Here is a 14,029-nt window from a genome sequence, read left to right as displayed (position 1 = left end):
AAGATTTACATTTATTCAGGGAAAATACTTTATTATAGCAACATTCTTTTTTTTCTCAAAACACAAGTCTAATTTTGTGCAAATTCTCGTTTTCTCAATTATTATTTTTTACATTCTTTCTGAAATTTGGCCTTTTCCCCCTAATAGATATGACTTAACATTATTATTATTTTCTTCTAGGAATATCACAGCAACTTTATTCTCACATTTAATGTGGTATATAATAAATCAGATCGTGAAGGGCGAGAGTGAAGTTCTCCACCTAGTGGGGAATGAGTTAAGAATCTGTTTAAAATGGAAGGAGGTAGCATTTTTGGCTCATGTTGTGTTCTCATAATACACATTATCATTGCATAATGCAAATGCTTGTGACAGATGAGCTTTTGTAGCGAGCTGATTAATGCTCACATTACTGATGGGTTCGTCTCCATATAAAGTAACATTCAATAGCAGTTGGCTGCATTTTGCATGGACTAAAATGTTTTTTTGTCAGACAAGTTATGTAATTTCTCTCTCTCTCTCTCTCTCTCTCTCTCTCTCTCTCTCTCTCTCTCTCTCTCTCTCTCTCTCTCTCTCTCTCTCTCTGTTTATTTCCACACTCACCAACAAAATAAAAATAGAGATGCCTGCTTGTGCACTAATATGTCTGTCTGCGTCTTAATGGAAGTTGGCTACACTATTATGTCTGCAGCCATATTCAATTTGTAACTCCGGAGAAACATATCTGCTTGTGTGTATACAGCGGTTATGAGTGTTTTTTCTTGTCCTATTCAGCACTTCTTGTTTCAAATCTGTACATTGCCGTGTATTCGAGGTGTCATAATGTGATTGCCGTCTCTATTTTCCACTCCATCAGCTTGCTGGAGAGCAGCAACCATCAAGACGAGGAGCACAGCCTCATCGCCCGCTACGCTGCTCGCCTGGCTGCAGATGCTGCGGTGAGACACATGAACATACTCTGGGGGAAATCATTCTTTGATCCCCTGCCAAGTTTGTAAGTTTGCTCACTTACCAAGAATGTAATGTTATGTAATAGACAGAAAATCTGTCAGAAATGCCTAGAAAACGCACAAGTTATAAAATGTACATGACGACGATGTGAACCCCTAAATTTCATAGGAACTAAAAAATTGTCCGCTAATCAAGAAAAAAGTTGTGATGTGAAAACAAATGCATACTTTTTTGCATAAAAAAACCATGGTAATGTTTTAGACTAAAAAAAGTCATATTTATAAGAATAAATGTGTACTTTATTTTGGCAGGATAATATTAAGCAAGTGCTTCTCAACTATTTGCTTCTCAGTGACGCCCCAAGGAAGAAGAAAATATACTCGTCCCCCTCTCCCCCAACACTCAGGCATGATGTTAAAATGGTACCAATTATCTATAAAACTGTTATAAGTACACAAGTAGATAACTCATTCAATGCCATTGACGGCTATTGACGTCAAAAATTAATTTGAACTATTTCTATTAGTTTAACATTTTTTTCCACTTTTGTTAACAAGAGTATGAAAACCTATAAAAAATGGTATTGTACATTTAAAAACAGATTTATGATTAATCGTGAGTTAACTATTAAAGTCATGCGATTAATTACAATTAAAAATTAGGAGTGTCGGGCCATTAAAATGATAATTAATTGCATGACTTTACGAGTTAACTCACAATTAATCACAAATTTTATATCTGTTCTAAATGTACAATAAAAACTAATTCTAGGTTTTCATACTCTTGTTAAAAAAAGTGGGAAAAAAATTTAAACTAATAGAAATAGTTCAAATGAATATTTGACGTCTATAACCGTCAATGGCAGTAAATGAGATAATACTCCTTGCTCACTCTGACAATGAGGGCGCCACTGCTATGTACTGTAGGGGATGTGCAATTACACTTTAATCTTGTACGGCAAAAAAAAACACAAAAAAACACACACACACACCTCCTCCCCACCCCACTGGCTTTGCACCATGATCACCCCAGGGGAGCCTGCCCCTTTGAGAATTAGTCAGAACAAGGAAAGAAAGTGAATTTCAAAATATAGCTTTACTCTCATAATATTATGCTTTTTATTCTAAAAATAAGCAGTTTTCTGTAAAAAAATAAAAAATAAAATTCATTAAAAAAAAAAATAGAACAATATTTTTGAAAAAATACTGTACTTATTTTTTTCCAAAAATAAAAGTTTGATTCTGAATCGCAATTCTCATTTAGAACGATTCAGAATCGATTTTATTTAAATTATTTTATACTGTCTTGCCTTTGTCTTTGTGTGCCTTTATTTGGAGCGCTGTTCATGTTGTACCCGATTTGGCCACCTAGGGGCAGTGTGGTTCCGCGTGGTCTAATACACTGTTAAATTTGAGCCACATTAGAGTGTAGAAGGAAACAGTCACGATCAAATTATTCCAATAAAAGTTGTTTTTTTGCAGTGTGGAGCCATTCTTTTGAGTGATAAAAGTGCCGCGAGTAGCGCGCTAATTAGCATTAGCGAGTCAGACTGTAGTAGATCATTACAATTCCTTGCACATCTATAGATTGAAGCAAAAATCATTGTCAATCAAATCATTTTGAATCGAAAATCGATTCTGAATCAAATCGCAGACCCAAAAATCGGAATCGAATCGTGAGACATTCAGATTCCCACCCCTACTGTTTACTTTCAATACTACTCAGTGTTTTCCAGTTTAGATTTTTTAACACTATACAGTGTTGTAGTAACAGTGGTAAAGTGTGAAAGAAGTAACACTTTGAAAAGTGTCACATTTACACTCATTGGTGTGGACACATATAAACACTTTTATAGTGTTAGATTTAACACTCTCAGTGTTAATCTAACACTGGTGATTTTGCTGTGTACACTCTAGTTGAAGTTACCGTGTGCACTTAACGTTCTTGTCTTTCGTTGTTTGTGTGAACAAAATAGAGCGGTTGACACAGTGTCTGTGCTTCAGGCTCAACAGCAGCACAGAGTTCCCGCAGACCCGCCGTGCTCTCTGGACGCCAACAAACAGCAGAGGCAGCTCATTGCCGAGCTGGAGAGTAAAAACAGGTGAGGGATTGGAACGCCCCGAGCTGGGGTCCATTTCACAAAGCATGTTCAACAAACACCGAGACGAACCCTGAACAGCGAGTTGGCATGCCCTGAGATAGGAAACTGCCACTACACTAAAAAGTCCACATCAATGGAGCCCCGATTCGTCGAGTCACCATGGCAACGGGGAAGCGCAGTGCATACATGTCTTTAGACAAAAAGTGCAACACGGCAGCGGTTTCCCGTAGAGGAAGGCGGCGTGGGAGAACGTTGCTGCTCGGGTGTGGGGTCAACGCGTAAATTTAAATGTAGTCCCAATCACAATATTATTACAGGGGAAACATCTTGAATGGTAACTCATTAGTTCATTTCATTTAGGCGCAATCCTGCGGGGGAGAAGCGCATTTGACTTAAGATGAAATATAAAAACATTATTCAAACGGTTATAAGAAGAAGAAAAAACACAACACACAATATATGCCGTGATGACTACGGCTGGTAATGTTGCAAATGTAAGGACGGAATTAGTTGTGTATGTCGGTGATGGACTGTGATGTGAAAAGGTACCGCTCAAAAAGATAACTGTCCGGAAATGACAGCATATCTATGCGCGGTCTGACAACAATCTTGCTACGAATATTTAATTCCCTGCGCAATATTGCGGCACCTTCATCAATAGGGTCATTGTGAAAAAAACACGCCATGTTTGTGACAAAAGTGGAATTTACGCTATAGACTATAGGCGTATTTACGCAAAAACTCGCCGCAGCGGACTTTATGAATGAGGAAATGAAATGTCAGAATGCAGCTGAAAGGTGGCGAGGACAGAGAAAACCTCGAGGTTCATTGTGAAAAACCTGCAACCGACCAGATTCATGGAACATGTTACTACGGTAACTGACTGAGTGCTTAAATGACCTCTTTTTATGAAACAGGCTAGAGTTACCACTTTTTCTCTGGTTTCAGTTACCTCCCTTTCTGAAACGGAAAACGCAGAGTTTCCCACATTTCAGGGTTTCTTGACCCAGGTTTCTAACTAAACCTGCTTTGTGAAATACACCCATGGCCTTGTTGTTTTTAGTTGAATTCACAGCAGCTCAAACTAAGTTGAGGCTTGGACAAGCAGACCTCTCAAACTATGTTTTGAACCTGAAATGTTCTAAAAAAAAGAAAAAAAAAAGAAAAGACAAAAAAAGGTCAAAGGGTTTGTATTTTGTGTCCTTAAGGTAGTAACTCAAATGACTCCCTTGAGCGTTGTACAATAAATCATAATACATCTCTGAACATTATTATCATGTATTTATTTGTGTGTGTTTTTATCAAGTTTAATTAAATTCAATTTGATCTACTGTATATAGTGCCAATTCGCAGCGGAAGTTAATTAAAGTCCACCATAAAAGTATGACAGCAAGGTTCATTCCTTTGTTTTTGTTGTAACATTTGGGTTTCAGATCAAAACAGGAATACAAAAGACAAAAGTTCAGAATTCCTGTTTTTATTTTAGTCTTTATATCTAGATGTGTTAAGCAACTCAAGACAGAGCACCTTTTTTTTTAAGCCACCCACTTTTCAAAGGAGCAAAAGTATAATAATAATTATTATTATTATGATTATGATTATGATTATGATTATTATTTTCATTATACCCCCCCAAAAAGAAAGACTTTATCTAAATTTGGCTTAGAGACATCACATAATAATATTAATAATCATTATTATTATTATTATTATTGTAGCTTTTCATTATAACCCCCCAAAAAGACTTTATTTAAATTTATAATAATAATAATAATAATTATTATTATTATTATTATTATATTCTAGCTTTTCATTTATACCCCCCCCCCCCCGTCCCAATAAATAAATAAAAGAAAATTGTTAAATTTGGAGACATCACATGATTCTAGAGTCTCAAATGTAAGATAATATCTCTATATTTTGTCTGTAAAGTGTAAACACTGCATAATCTTCCTGGCAACGTTGCCACCTACACACAGCCAAGTCTATAAAATTGCACATTCATCCATCAATCATCCTGGCGGGAGCTCCGCTTGACCCTCGTAACAGTCATTATTTCTAAATCACACCACTAAAAGAGTCTCCACGGTGCGCATTGTGTCATCAATTTGACACTTTTTTTGTTGAAAAAAGTCTGTTTGCGTGTCACACAGAGAAATCTTGCAGGAAATTCAACGACTGCGCCTCCAGCACGAGGAGGCCTCGCAGGCGCCGCCTGACAGGGGTCAGCAGAACCCCGCTCTGCTGACTGAGTTACGACTTCTCAGGTAAGCAGAACACGCCGTTCCACCACAATTCATCAATTTGAAGGGGATAGGGGGGCATATTATGGAAAACTGATTTTAAGTGCTTATATACAGATATGTAGGAGAATTCGCATTCTGTCTTCTTTACAGTTAGAAAGAGTTAAGTGCCGATTGTAACTTGCTTTACTTAGTCTGTATGGATGTGACATAATGGTGTCATCAATCTGTACTTTTTTTTCTTTTTTCTTTTCCCTGTCAGGCAACGCAAAGATGAGCTTGAGCAGAGAATGTCGAGTCTGCAGGAGAGTCGCAGGGAGCTCATGGTGCAGCTGGAGCAGCTAATGACGCTTCTCAAGGTAGCGCAGACAAGAGCCCTCCATCTTTTTCACCGTGCTTCCGTGAAGTCGGGGGGAACGTTTTTTTTTTTATACATTTTGTTCCGTGTTGAGAAGCTACGGTTGAAATAACATTCAAATTGGGCCATTTTGTGTTTGGTATTTTCAGGTAGTGGCGCGTAATGAATTACTCTGGCAATATTTCCTAAAAATCTGCTCCAGAGTCAAATGTATCATCATAAAAATGGGTCTATGGCAACCGTACAGGCAATTTTTAATAACATTTCAACAATCTGTGAAGATAACCATGCATCCATTTCTGTAGTACATATACTCAATAGGGACACGGGTGAGCAGCTCATTTTGGAAGGCGGGGTTGACCAACTGAAGAGTTTTTAAAATATTTTTTCGGCACAATGCAGCAATTCCGAACAGTTATAAATAAATAAATAAATAACAAAATAAAAAAATTTAATAAAAAAATATATATGTTAATTTGATAACTGATTAGTTCTCCATTAATCGATTAAGCATTGCACCTTACTTGCATACTTTGCAAGTGACTGTGCTCGCCCAAGACACACATGGAACCGCCCCCTAATTTGAATAACATTGCATGACACATTTCATGCTGACAGCGTCTGCAGCATGAAATAAATGTGAGAGCAGAGCGTTTTTAGTTATTGTTTGACATTTAATTCGTTTTGTTTTGTATTTATTTGTATTTTTAATCACATTTATAAACAAACAAACAATATTTTACTTTTATTTCTTAATTCATATAAAAAAAAAATGTTTTTATTTCCATGCACATTATTTTTCTGTATTTAATTTTTGAATTATATTTTTTATATCCATTTTTATTTTCACTTTTTAGTCCTCCATACTCACATGTCTCCCAGTTCCCCAAAAACACATGATTAACTCATTCACTGCTATTGACGCCTATAAATGTCAAAAATTCATTTGAACTATTTTTATTAGTTTAACATTTTTTTCCACTTTTGTTAACAAGAGTATGAAAACCAAGACATTTTTTTAAATAATATTTTTTGGGGGGAAAAAAAGAAAAGAAGTAGATCCAAATGAACCTTAACGTAATGCGGTTGTTGTTGTTGTTGTTGTTTTTCACAGCTAGCTGAGGAACAGAAACAAGCTGTAAGTGCAAAAAGTGTGAGGGAGGAGAAAACGATTTAGCGCATGTTTTGAAAAAAAGAAACATGTTTATTGTTGCCAGGTGAGCGTCTTGTATCAAAAATAAATTGATAAACGGTTACGATTTTAGTGTCAGGATAATGTCAATATCTAGTCTAATCGAGTTCCTCATAGTGGCTGATTTATTTACTCTACTGTGGAATATGAGGCGCATTTTGGGGGGCTGTGTTTTAACGTAAGGGAGACCTTTAAGTTTAAATTTGTAGTCGACAAAATTTAAACAAAAAAATCACATAAAACTTGTAAATGTTTTTCCACAAATACAAAATATAATGTAAATAATTTTTTGAATAGTATTTTTGTTATTTACAAAAGCATGATGGTAGTCGTGCATCATTATAGATTTTAAAAATTTACAAAAACATTTGAAATGTGGCAGTCATTTACTTTGGTGACTATTATTACAATTGGAGGCCACTGTTTGAGGAAGTACGGTTTGACCTTATGCTGTTTCTCAGGTACGAGGCGTTCATTCAAGGCAACCACACCTCGTAACAGGAGAACTAGACAAGTGCATGTAGATTGACATAACCGACTGCACCTACTGCGTGTTTCTAACCTGTGCTTAACGCATACTCTGAGTTTAACACAATACTGGAGGGAAATCATTTTGTTAGCCCTTGCTGAATTTGCAAGTTACAAAAACATATTTAATAGTGACATTATTGTATGTTTTTCTAAGGTTTAACTGAACAGTGTTGTTTTTCTCATTAAAAAAAAAAAAACATCCCCAAAACATCACGTTTTTCATGTTCAGCAAGGGATCAAACAATTATTTCCTCAACTCTCACTTGCTACGACAAAGATGTCCTCATGTGATGTTTTGTGTCGCAGACTCAGGGTCCCGGCTCTCCACGGTCGTCCCCCAGTCACACCGTCAGCAGGTCCATCCCCACGCCAATCCACTCGGACTCGGCCGGCACCACCCCGACTCACACACCTCAGGACTCCCTCATGGGCGTAGGGGGCGACGTTCAGGAGGCCTTTGCTCAGGGTGACGCATCTAGGTTCCATTCCAAAAGAATGCAATGTGGTAACATGTGAGGTCAATATTTTCCCGTCTGCTCCGTCAAAGGTCCCAGGAGAAATTTGAGAAACGACCTCCTCATCGCTGCTGACTCCATTACCAACACAATGTCATCGCTGGTCAAAGAGTTGAATTCAGGTACAACTAAAATGGCCGGCGCGCCTAATCTTAACAGTCTTGTTTTTGGCAGCCATTTTAGTTTTTAGTCTTCAACGAAAACTGCAAAAGATTATGGCTAGTTTTACCGCATTGCTACCACTCACCCTCTACACTAATTATCTTTACTATGGGGTAGATGCCACGGACTTCCGACTTCCGGGTTTTACACATCAGCGCCGTTTCCGGCCACTGCTGGCCGCGTTCCGACACTCGCACCCCTACCCCTGCGGCCCACACGTTATTGAAGTCATGCGATTAATTACAATTTAAAAAATGTAATCGCCTAATTTTGAATAATCTTTTCTTTTTTTCTTTTAAAGATTATTTTTTTTAAATATCTAGGTTTTCATACTCTTGCTAACAAAAGTGGAAAACATTTTAAATTTATAAAAATAGTTTAAATTAATTTTTGACGTTTATAGGCATCAATGGCAGTGAATGATTTAAAATAATCGTTAGAGTCACTGTTTTTCTTTTTTGAAACTCTTTTTATTGGGTCAACACCTTTTTCATACATTACAAATCATTTTTAATGACAACTCATATTTAACCATGAATTAAAATACAAATGTATAAGCTACATGAAACCCACTACAACATAAAAAAATACCCAATTTCTAATTTTTACTCCTTAAAAAAAAGCAAAAGACACACAAAAAAACAAAAAAGCTGATCAACAGTCTTTACCAAAGACTATCTAGCCAAGAGAAATACAATTTGTCACTGTTTTTCTTTTCGTTTACTTTAACTACAGTAATTTCTCGACTATAAGCAGCTACTTTTTCCACTTGCATTCCACCCTGCGGCTAATACAAAGGTGCGGCTTATCCATCAGATCACAAGGGGGCGCACTATAAAGGAAGCGCAAGACCAAGTGAGCCCAAATACAGCAGGAGAGACAGAACGAGAGCGAGACAATATGCGCTCTCATGATGGAAAAGAAAGTCGCGGGAACCCGATGCGGTAACATTAAAACACTGCTGCCTTTCTCAGAAGACCAGCAGAATTTTTTTTCCCCGATTCATCGATTAATCAACAAAATAACCCACAGATTAGTCAATTATTAAAATGAGGACGCTTGGCGGCAGTGGACGCTGAAACTGGCAAATGTAAACAAAACAAAAATGTGACTGTAAGAATTAGAAAACAAGATGAACATTTTTTTACCAAAATAATCATTAGTTGCATCCCTCACTGTTGTATATTATGTTCTTTGTTCACTCACAATTCAAATATTTCTATCATCTGCCATGTTGTCTCTCAGAGGGCGGCAGCGAAACTGAGAGCACTGTGGATTCCGACCTGGGTCGTGGCGACACGTTTGAAGCAACAACAACATCAACCTCAGATCCCTTTCTCAGTTTCAAGCCCAGGATCGCCGCCACGGAGCATAAGGAGGAACGTTACGGGAACGACCTGGAGCGGCAGCTGGAAGACGAGCTCAAGTTCGAGGAACTCATGAAGCACAGGCAGGAGCCGGACAAAGCCTGCATGGTGAGATCTTCGTTACAGAAAATGGCTACCTGAATAGCGTATTTCTTCGTTTGGTTTGTTTACTCAACTGTAGAGCAAACCGGGCGTATACTAAGGATTCTTTTATTATATTTTCATTTATTTACTCAAGTGAACTACACACTCAAGAAAATAGGGTTCTAACCGGCTGTGTGTATTGTTGGTGTTCACTTTGTGCCACAGATGACGCTTCAGCAGTGACAGTGAGGATCCAGGACACTGGTGAATATGCACTCTATTACTCGGTCTATACGTATATAAAAAAAAACAATTTTAAACACAAATTTGATTTTAAATATATATCAATTGTTAGCTCACCAATTCATTTTTAGCTTTAAAAATGTAAATTAAACCATATTTTATTTTAATTTTTAAACAGTTTAGTGGGATTTAAAAAAAAAATATTGGACATATTTTTTTTTCAGAAATGGTGCCATAATTTCATTTTTTTGAAATAATTGAAATGGAAATATTAGATTATTTATGTTTTTTTTTTTTTTATAAAACATTTATTATTTTTAGCATATTTTTTTTATTTCCATAAATGAAACATAGATTTTCCCCCCGTTTTTTAAAATCTAAATAAACTGCTAAATGTTTTATATTGTATATACAGTAGTTTTTTTTTTTATTACAATTATATATTTTTTTCATTTTTTGTATATATTAAAATATTTATATTTAATTTTTTATTGTGATAATATTTAAAACATTTACATCGATTTTTTTAAAACTATTTTTAATCGGCAGTTATTTTTTCAACAGGAGAATAGTTTTTTCAAAGATAATTACAATTAAAATAATGAAGGAACAATGACAAATGTTTAATTTTAATGTTTTAATGATAAATAAAATAATATTTGAGGGGCTTTTGGGTGGAGACGGGGAAGTCTGGGCTTCCCTGCTTAGGTTGGTGCCACCACAACTCGAAGAAAATGGATATGGATGAATAAAAAAATTAATAAAATCATTTTTCTCACCAGGATTTTTTTAACAAAAATCTCAATAAAACGGGAAACATATTATTATATATATATTTTTATTTTTTTATTTACAATTATTTTTACTATACACTACATAAAAAGTACCTCTTTTTAACCCTTCATCTTAATGCTACTTCTATGACTACTGTATGTTTGAAATTAAAATGTTGAATATTGTTGCATACTGTGATTCTATTAACATTGTGTTCTTGTTGGCAGGCAGGCAATATCAAAAGCAACAACAAGTGACGACACTGGACACAATGACACTGGCCAGGATCCTATAGCTTAGAATATACATTTGTGTAAAGAATCTATATATTTTTAACCAACCTCATATTTAAGGTGAAACTGTGAGCCGGTGAACAAAACTCAAGAGATTATTAATCACCGAGCGCTCTACGATTATTATACCACAGGTGCCATATCAACCACGTGATTCTTTTTTTTTCTTTTTCGCTTTGTGTTTGACTTGTTAAGCCAATGTAGAAATGTACTGTGGTGTCTGTGTCTCATATGAGTTATGATACAATACAATTAAGTTTGAGTTGTATTTTTAAATACACAATATCAACCTGGTCAGATTTTCCCACGACACTGCAATCTCAGTTTTTGTCAGTGTTTTAAGCACTTCTAAAAATCTCCCTTGAGTCCAGGTACTTCTCAACGTGCAAAGAACGCACTGTCAGCGTTCCGGTACGCTTGACAATGCATGTTTTCTTGTCCCAAAAAGCTGTTCTGGTGAGCGCCGCTAATCCACGGATTTACATATAGTATGGAAGTCCTGCGCTCATCACATCACCATGCGCACGCTTAATCCAGTTTACGTATGGAGCTGTGTTTGACGAGGAGCGCGCATACGTCATTCAAGTCGGCCGCTGTAAATGTGATGCTAGCAGACCCGAACGCGTGCACGTACAACCATAACTCTTGAGTTAAGAAAGTGAAATAAAAACGCTACTATGCTGTCCTGGCTCAAAGCTTAAAAAAAGAGGACGGTCTATGGGGTTGATTTGCAGGCTGATACAGCACTGATGTAAAAAAAACAACAAAAAAAAAACTGTGCTACTCATGCTGAAGCGAGAAGTGAAGCCAGCGGCGGCCATCTTGGGTTGCCATATATATATATATATATATATATATATATATATATATATATATATATATATATATATATATATATATATATATATATATATTAGGGTGGGAATCTTTGAATGTCTCATGATTCGATTCCAATTTTTGGATCTGCGATTCGATTCAGAATCGATTTCCGATTAAGAACGATTTTTGATTCAAAATGATTTGATTAACAATGATTTTTGATTAAATCTGTAGATGTGCAAGGAATTGTAATGATCTACTCCAGTCTGACTCGCTAATCTTAATTAGCGCGCTACTTGCGGCACTTCTGTCACTCAAAAGAACGGCTCCACGCTGCAAAAAAATAACTTTTATTGGAATAACTTGATCGTCACTTTTTCCTTCTACTCTCTAATGTGGCTACAACAGTGTATTAGACCACGTGGAACGACACCGCCCCTAAGTGGCCAAACCGGGTACAACATGAACAGCGCTCCAAATAAAGGCACATACAGACAAAAGCAAGACATTATAAAATAATTTAAATAAAATAGATTTGGGGACAGTTAAAATCGATTCTGAATCGTATTAAATGAGAATCGATTTTTTGGGCACACCCTTAATATATATACACACTTTTTTTTCCACTTAAAACACTGGTTTTCGTAATAGATCAGTTATCAGTTCCAAATAATGTAACTAAAAATGAATCTAAGGAAAACTGAAGCAGTATTTTCCAGAGGAAATTAATCTGTTCTCGCCACACAGAAATATTAACAAAAATTACATATAGAGAATATATACTGATATGCTAATGGTTAAATGAACATTTAACATCACTTTTACATCTATCAAAGACCCATTTGGGACATATGAAAACTGAGGTTCCACTGTACTGTATTTCCTTTTATTTCTTATTCTTATTGTTGTGTGTTGTTTCTGGAACCTTTATTTGATGCATTAGTGATGATAACGCACACTGCCTTAGCTTCTTGGATGACATTTCAATGGAGTTCAGTCAAGCCGTCATTGCAGCATGTAGCTCACATTCAAATGCAATGGGAGTCCTTTTCACTGGAAAAGAAACACTGTAAAATCGAAGGTGTAGTTAAAGAATGTACTGTAATTACTGTCATGTGATAAATTACAGTTATTTCCGCTCATGGTGGCAACTACCTAACCACAGATTGGGAAGACAGTGTGTCACGTGAAACTAGAGTTAAAACCAAAACTTGAATGCTAATCGTCTCAACAAAGTGTAAGATCTTTTTGAATGCTACGTGTGATAAGACTCTGCAATTGAATTCATCTGAGATTATTTTTTTTTTTGCTACTGTTTTGGTTAGCAACAGGGTCCAAATGGGCCCAGCAGTTATCTCCTAAAATGTTTATATGTGAACAAGAGTGTCTTTGAACTGAAATCAGTAAATAGTTGATGATGGGGGTAAAATGCATCAATATGAGAGGGCATTTATTTGTCCTGCGCTGACCTGGTGACTAATTTGGGAAATGCCGCTATTTAAGGAAATAATATATAGAATATTCTCACAAAAATGAGCAAAATGGAAACATAAGCGATTTTAATTATTTGGAAAATATAGTCTATGTGCTTCTGTGGGTGCTGCTGTTTTGGTTGGAAACATATTTTAAATGGACTTAGCTGAACTAATTTAATGACACTCACTACCTATATTTTATTACCTTTTTTGGGGGGGGGGGGCATTCATTTTAGGTGTTTATTTTTTCTGAGTAGACTTATTTGGGCATGGCATCTATTAGGGGCATGGCCGTTATTTGAGGGAATCATGTAAATTGTATAATACTATCACAAAAATCACCAAAAAGAAAAGACTTGAATTCATCTGAGGTACTGTTTGTGCCTCTCTAAGTGCTGCTGTTTTGATTAACGACAGAGTTCCAATGGGCTCAGCAGTAAACTGAAACAATAGTGTCTATGAACTGAGAATAATTCCAGTTGTGATGGCCGCTATTTGAGGAAATACTGTAAATTATGTAAAATAATAAAAGGGGGAAAAAACAAATTCACTTTGAGCACTGAACAGGTTTACAATCAGGTTTTTAATTTAATGCTGCCCCATCTTTTGTAATTGTTTCATGTGCTCCACCCGCTTTTAAGTCAATGTAAACTGTTGTTAGATTTGCCTGCTGTCCATACAAGTGTTGACGTAAGCAGGATGTTGTGAGCGGATCGAGGAGCTAATGTGTATTTTGGTTACTGCACTGAAGACTTCAATAAAAAAGATCCGTGCAAAACACAGCTCGGCTTCTCTTTTTCATGACATAAAATCATAAAATATGTGCTGTGGTGTCTATAGTTTGGATTAACCACAAAGTTCTTCCTGTGTATGTGTGCGTGTCTGTTTTCCTTTCTTCTTCTTTTTTTTCTTGCATGTGGC

General features: G+C 36.2%; 1 protein-coding gene across 5 annotated transcripts in view; it reads left to right on the top strand.

The window, feature by feature from the left end:
* dtna (dystrobrevin, alpha) overlaps positions 1 to 11,688 on the top strand; it is a 33,499-nt gene extending 21,811 nt beyond the window's left edge. For 3 of the 5 annotated variants that reach the window (XM_086083584.1, XM_086083599.1, XM_086083608.1), the window contains 10 exons: positions 857 to 938; positions 2,955 to 3,052; positions 5,206 to 5,319; positions 5,558 to 5,654; positions 6,768 to 6,791; positions 7,683 to 7,842; positions 7,924 to 8,013; positions 9,299 to 9,528; positions 9,730 to 9,768; positions 10,749 to 11,688. In XM_086083584.1, the coding sequence (XP_085939710.1) occupies positions 857 to 938; positions 2,955 to 3,052; positions 5,206 to 5,319; positions 5,558 to 5,654; positions 6,768 to 6,791; positions 7,683 to 7,842; positions 7,924 to 8,013; positions 9,299 to 9,528; positions 9,730 to 9,747 (913 nt within the window). In that variant the 3' untranslated portion in view covers positions 9,748 to 9,768; positions 10,749 to 11,688. The remainder of the gene's footprint in view (positions 1 to 856; positions 939 to 2,954; positions 3,053 to 5,205; positions 5,320 to 5,557; positions 5,655 to 6,767; positions 6,792 to 7,682; positions 7,843 to 7,923; positions 8,014 to 9,298; positions 9,529 to 9,729; positions 9,769 to 10,748) is intronic. The other 2 variants (XM_086083592.1, XM_086083616.1) reach the window with 1 other exon arrangement.
* Positions 11,689 to 14,029: the final 2,341 nt, after the last annotated feature.

This window comes from Leptonotus elevatus, chromosome 1, assembly GCF_054856555.1.
Source record: "Leptonotus elevatus isolate MCC_2025b chromosome 1, RoL_Lele_1.0, whole genome shotgun sequence".
Classification (NCBI taxonomy): domain Eukaryota; kingdom Metazoa; phylum Chordata; class Actinopteri; order Syngnathiformes; family Syngnathidae; genus Leptonotus; species Leptonotus elevatus.
The sequence above is the reverse complement of the archived record's forward strand: the minus strand, read 5'-3'. Positions and strand labels throughout refer to the sequence as shown.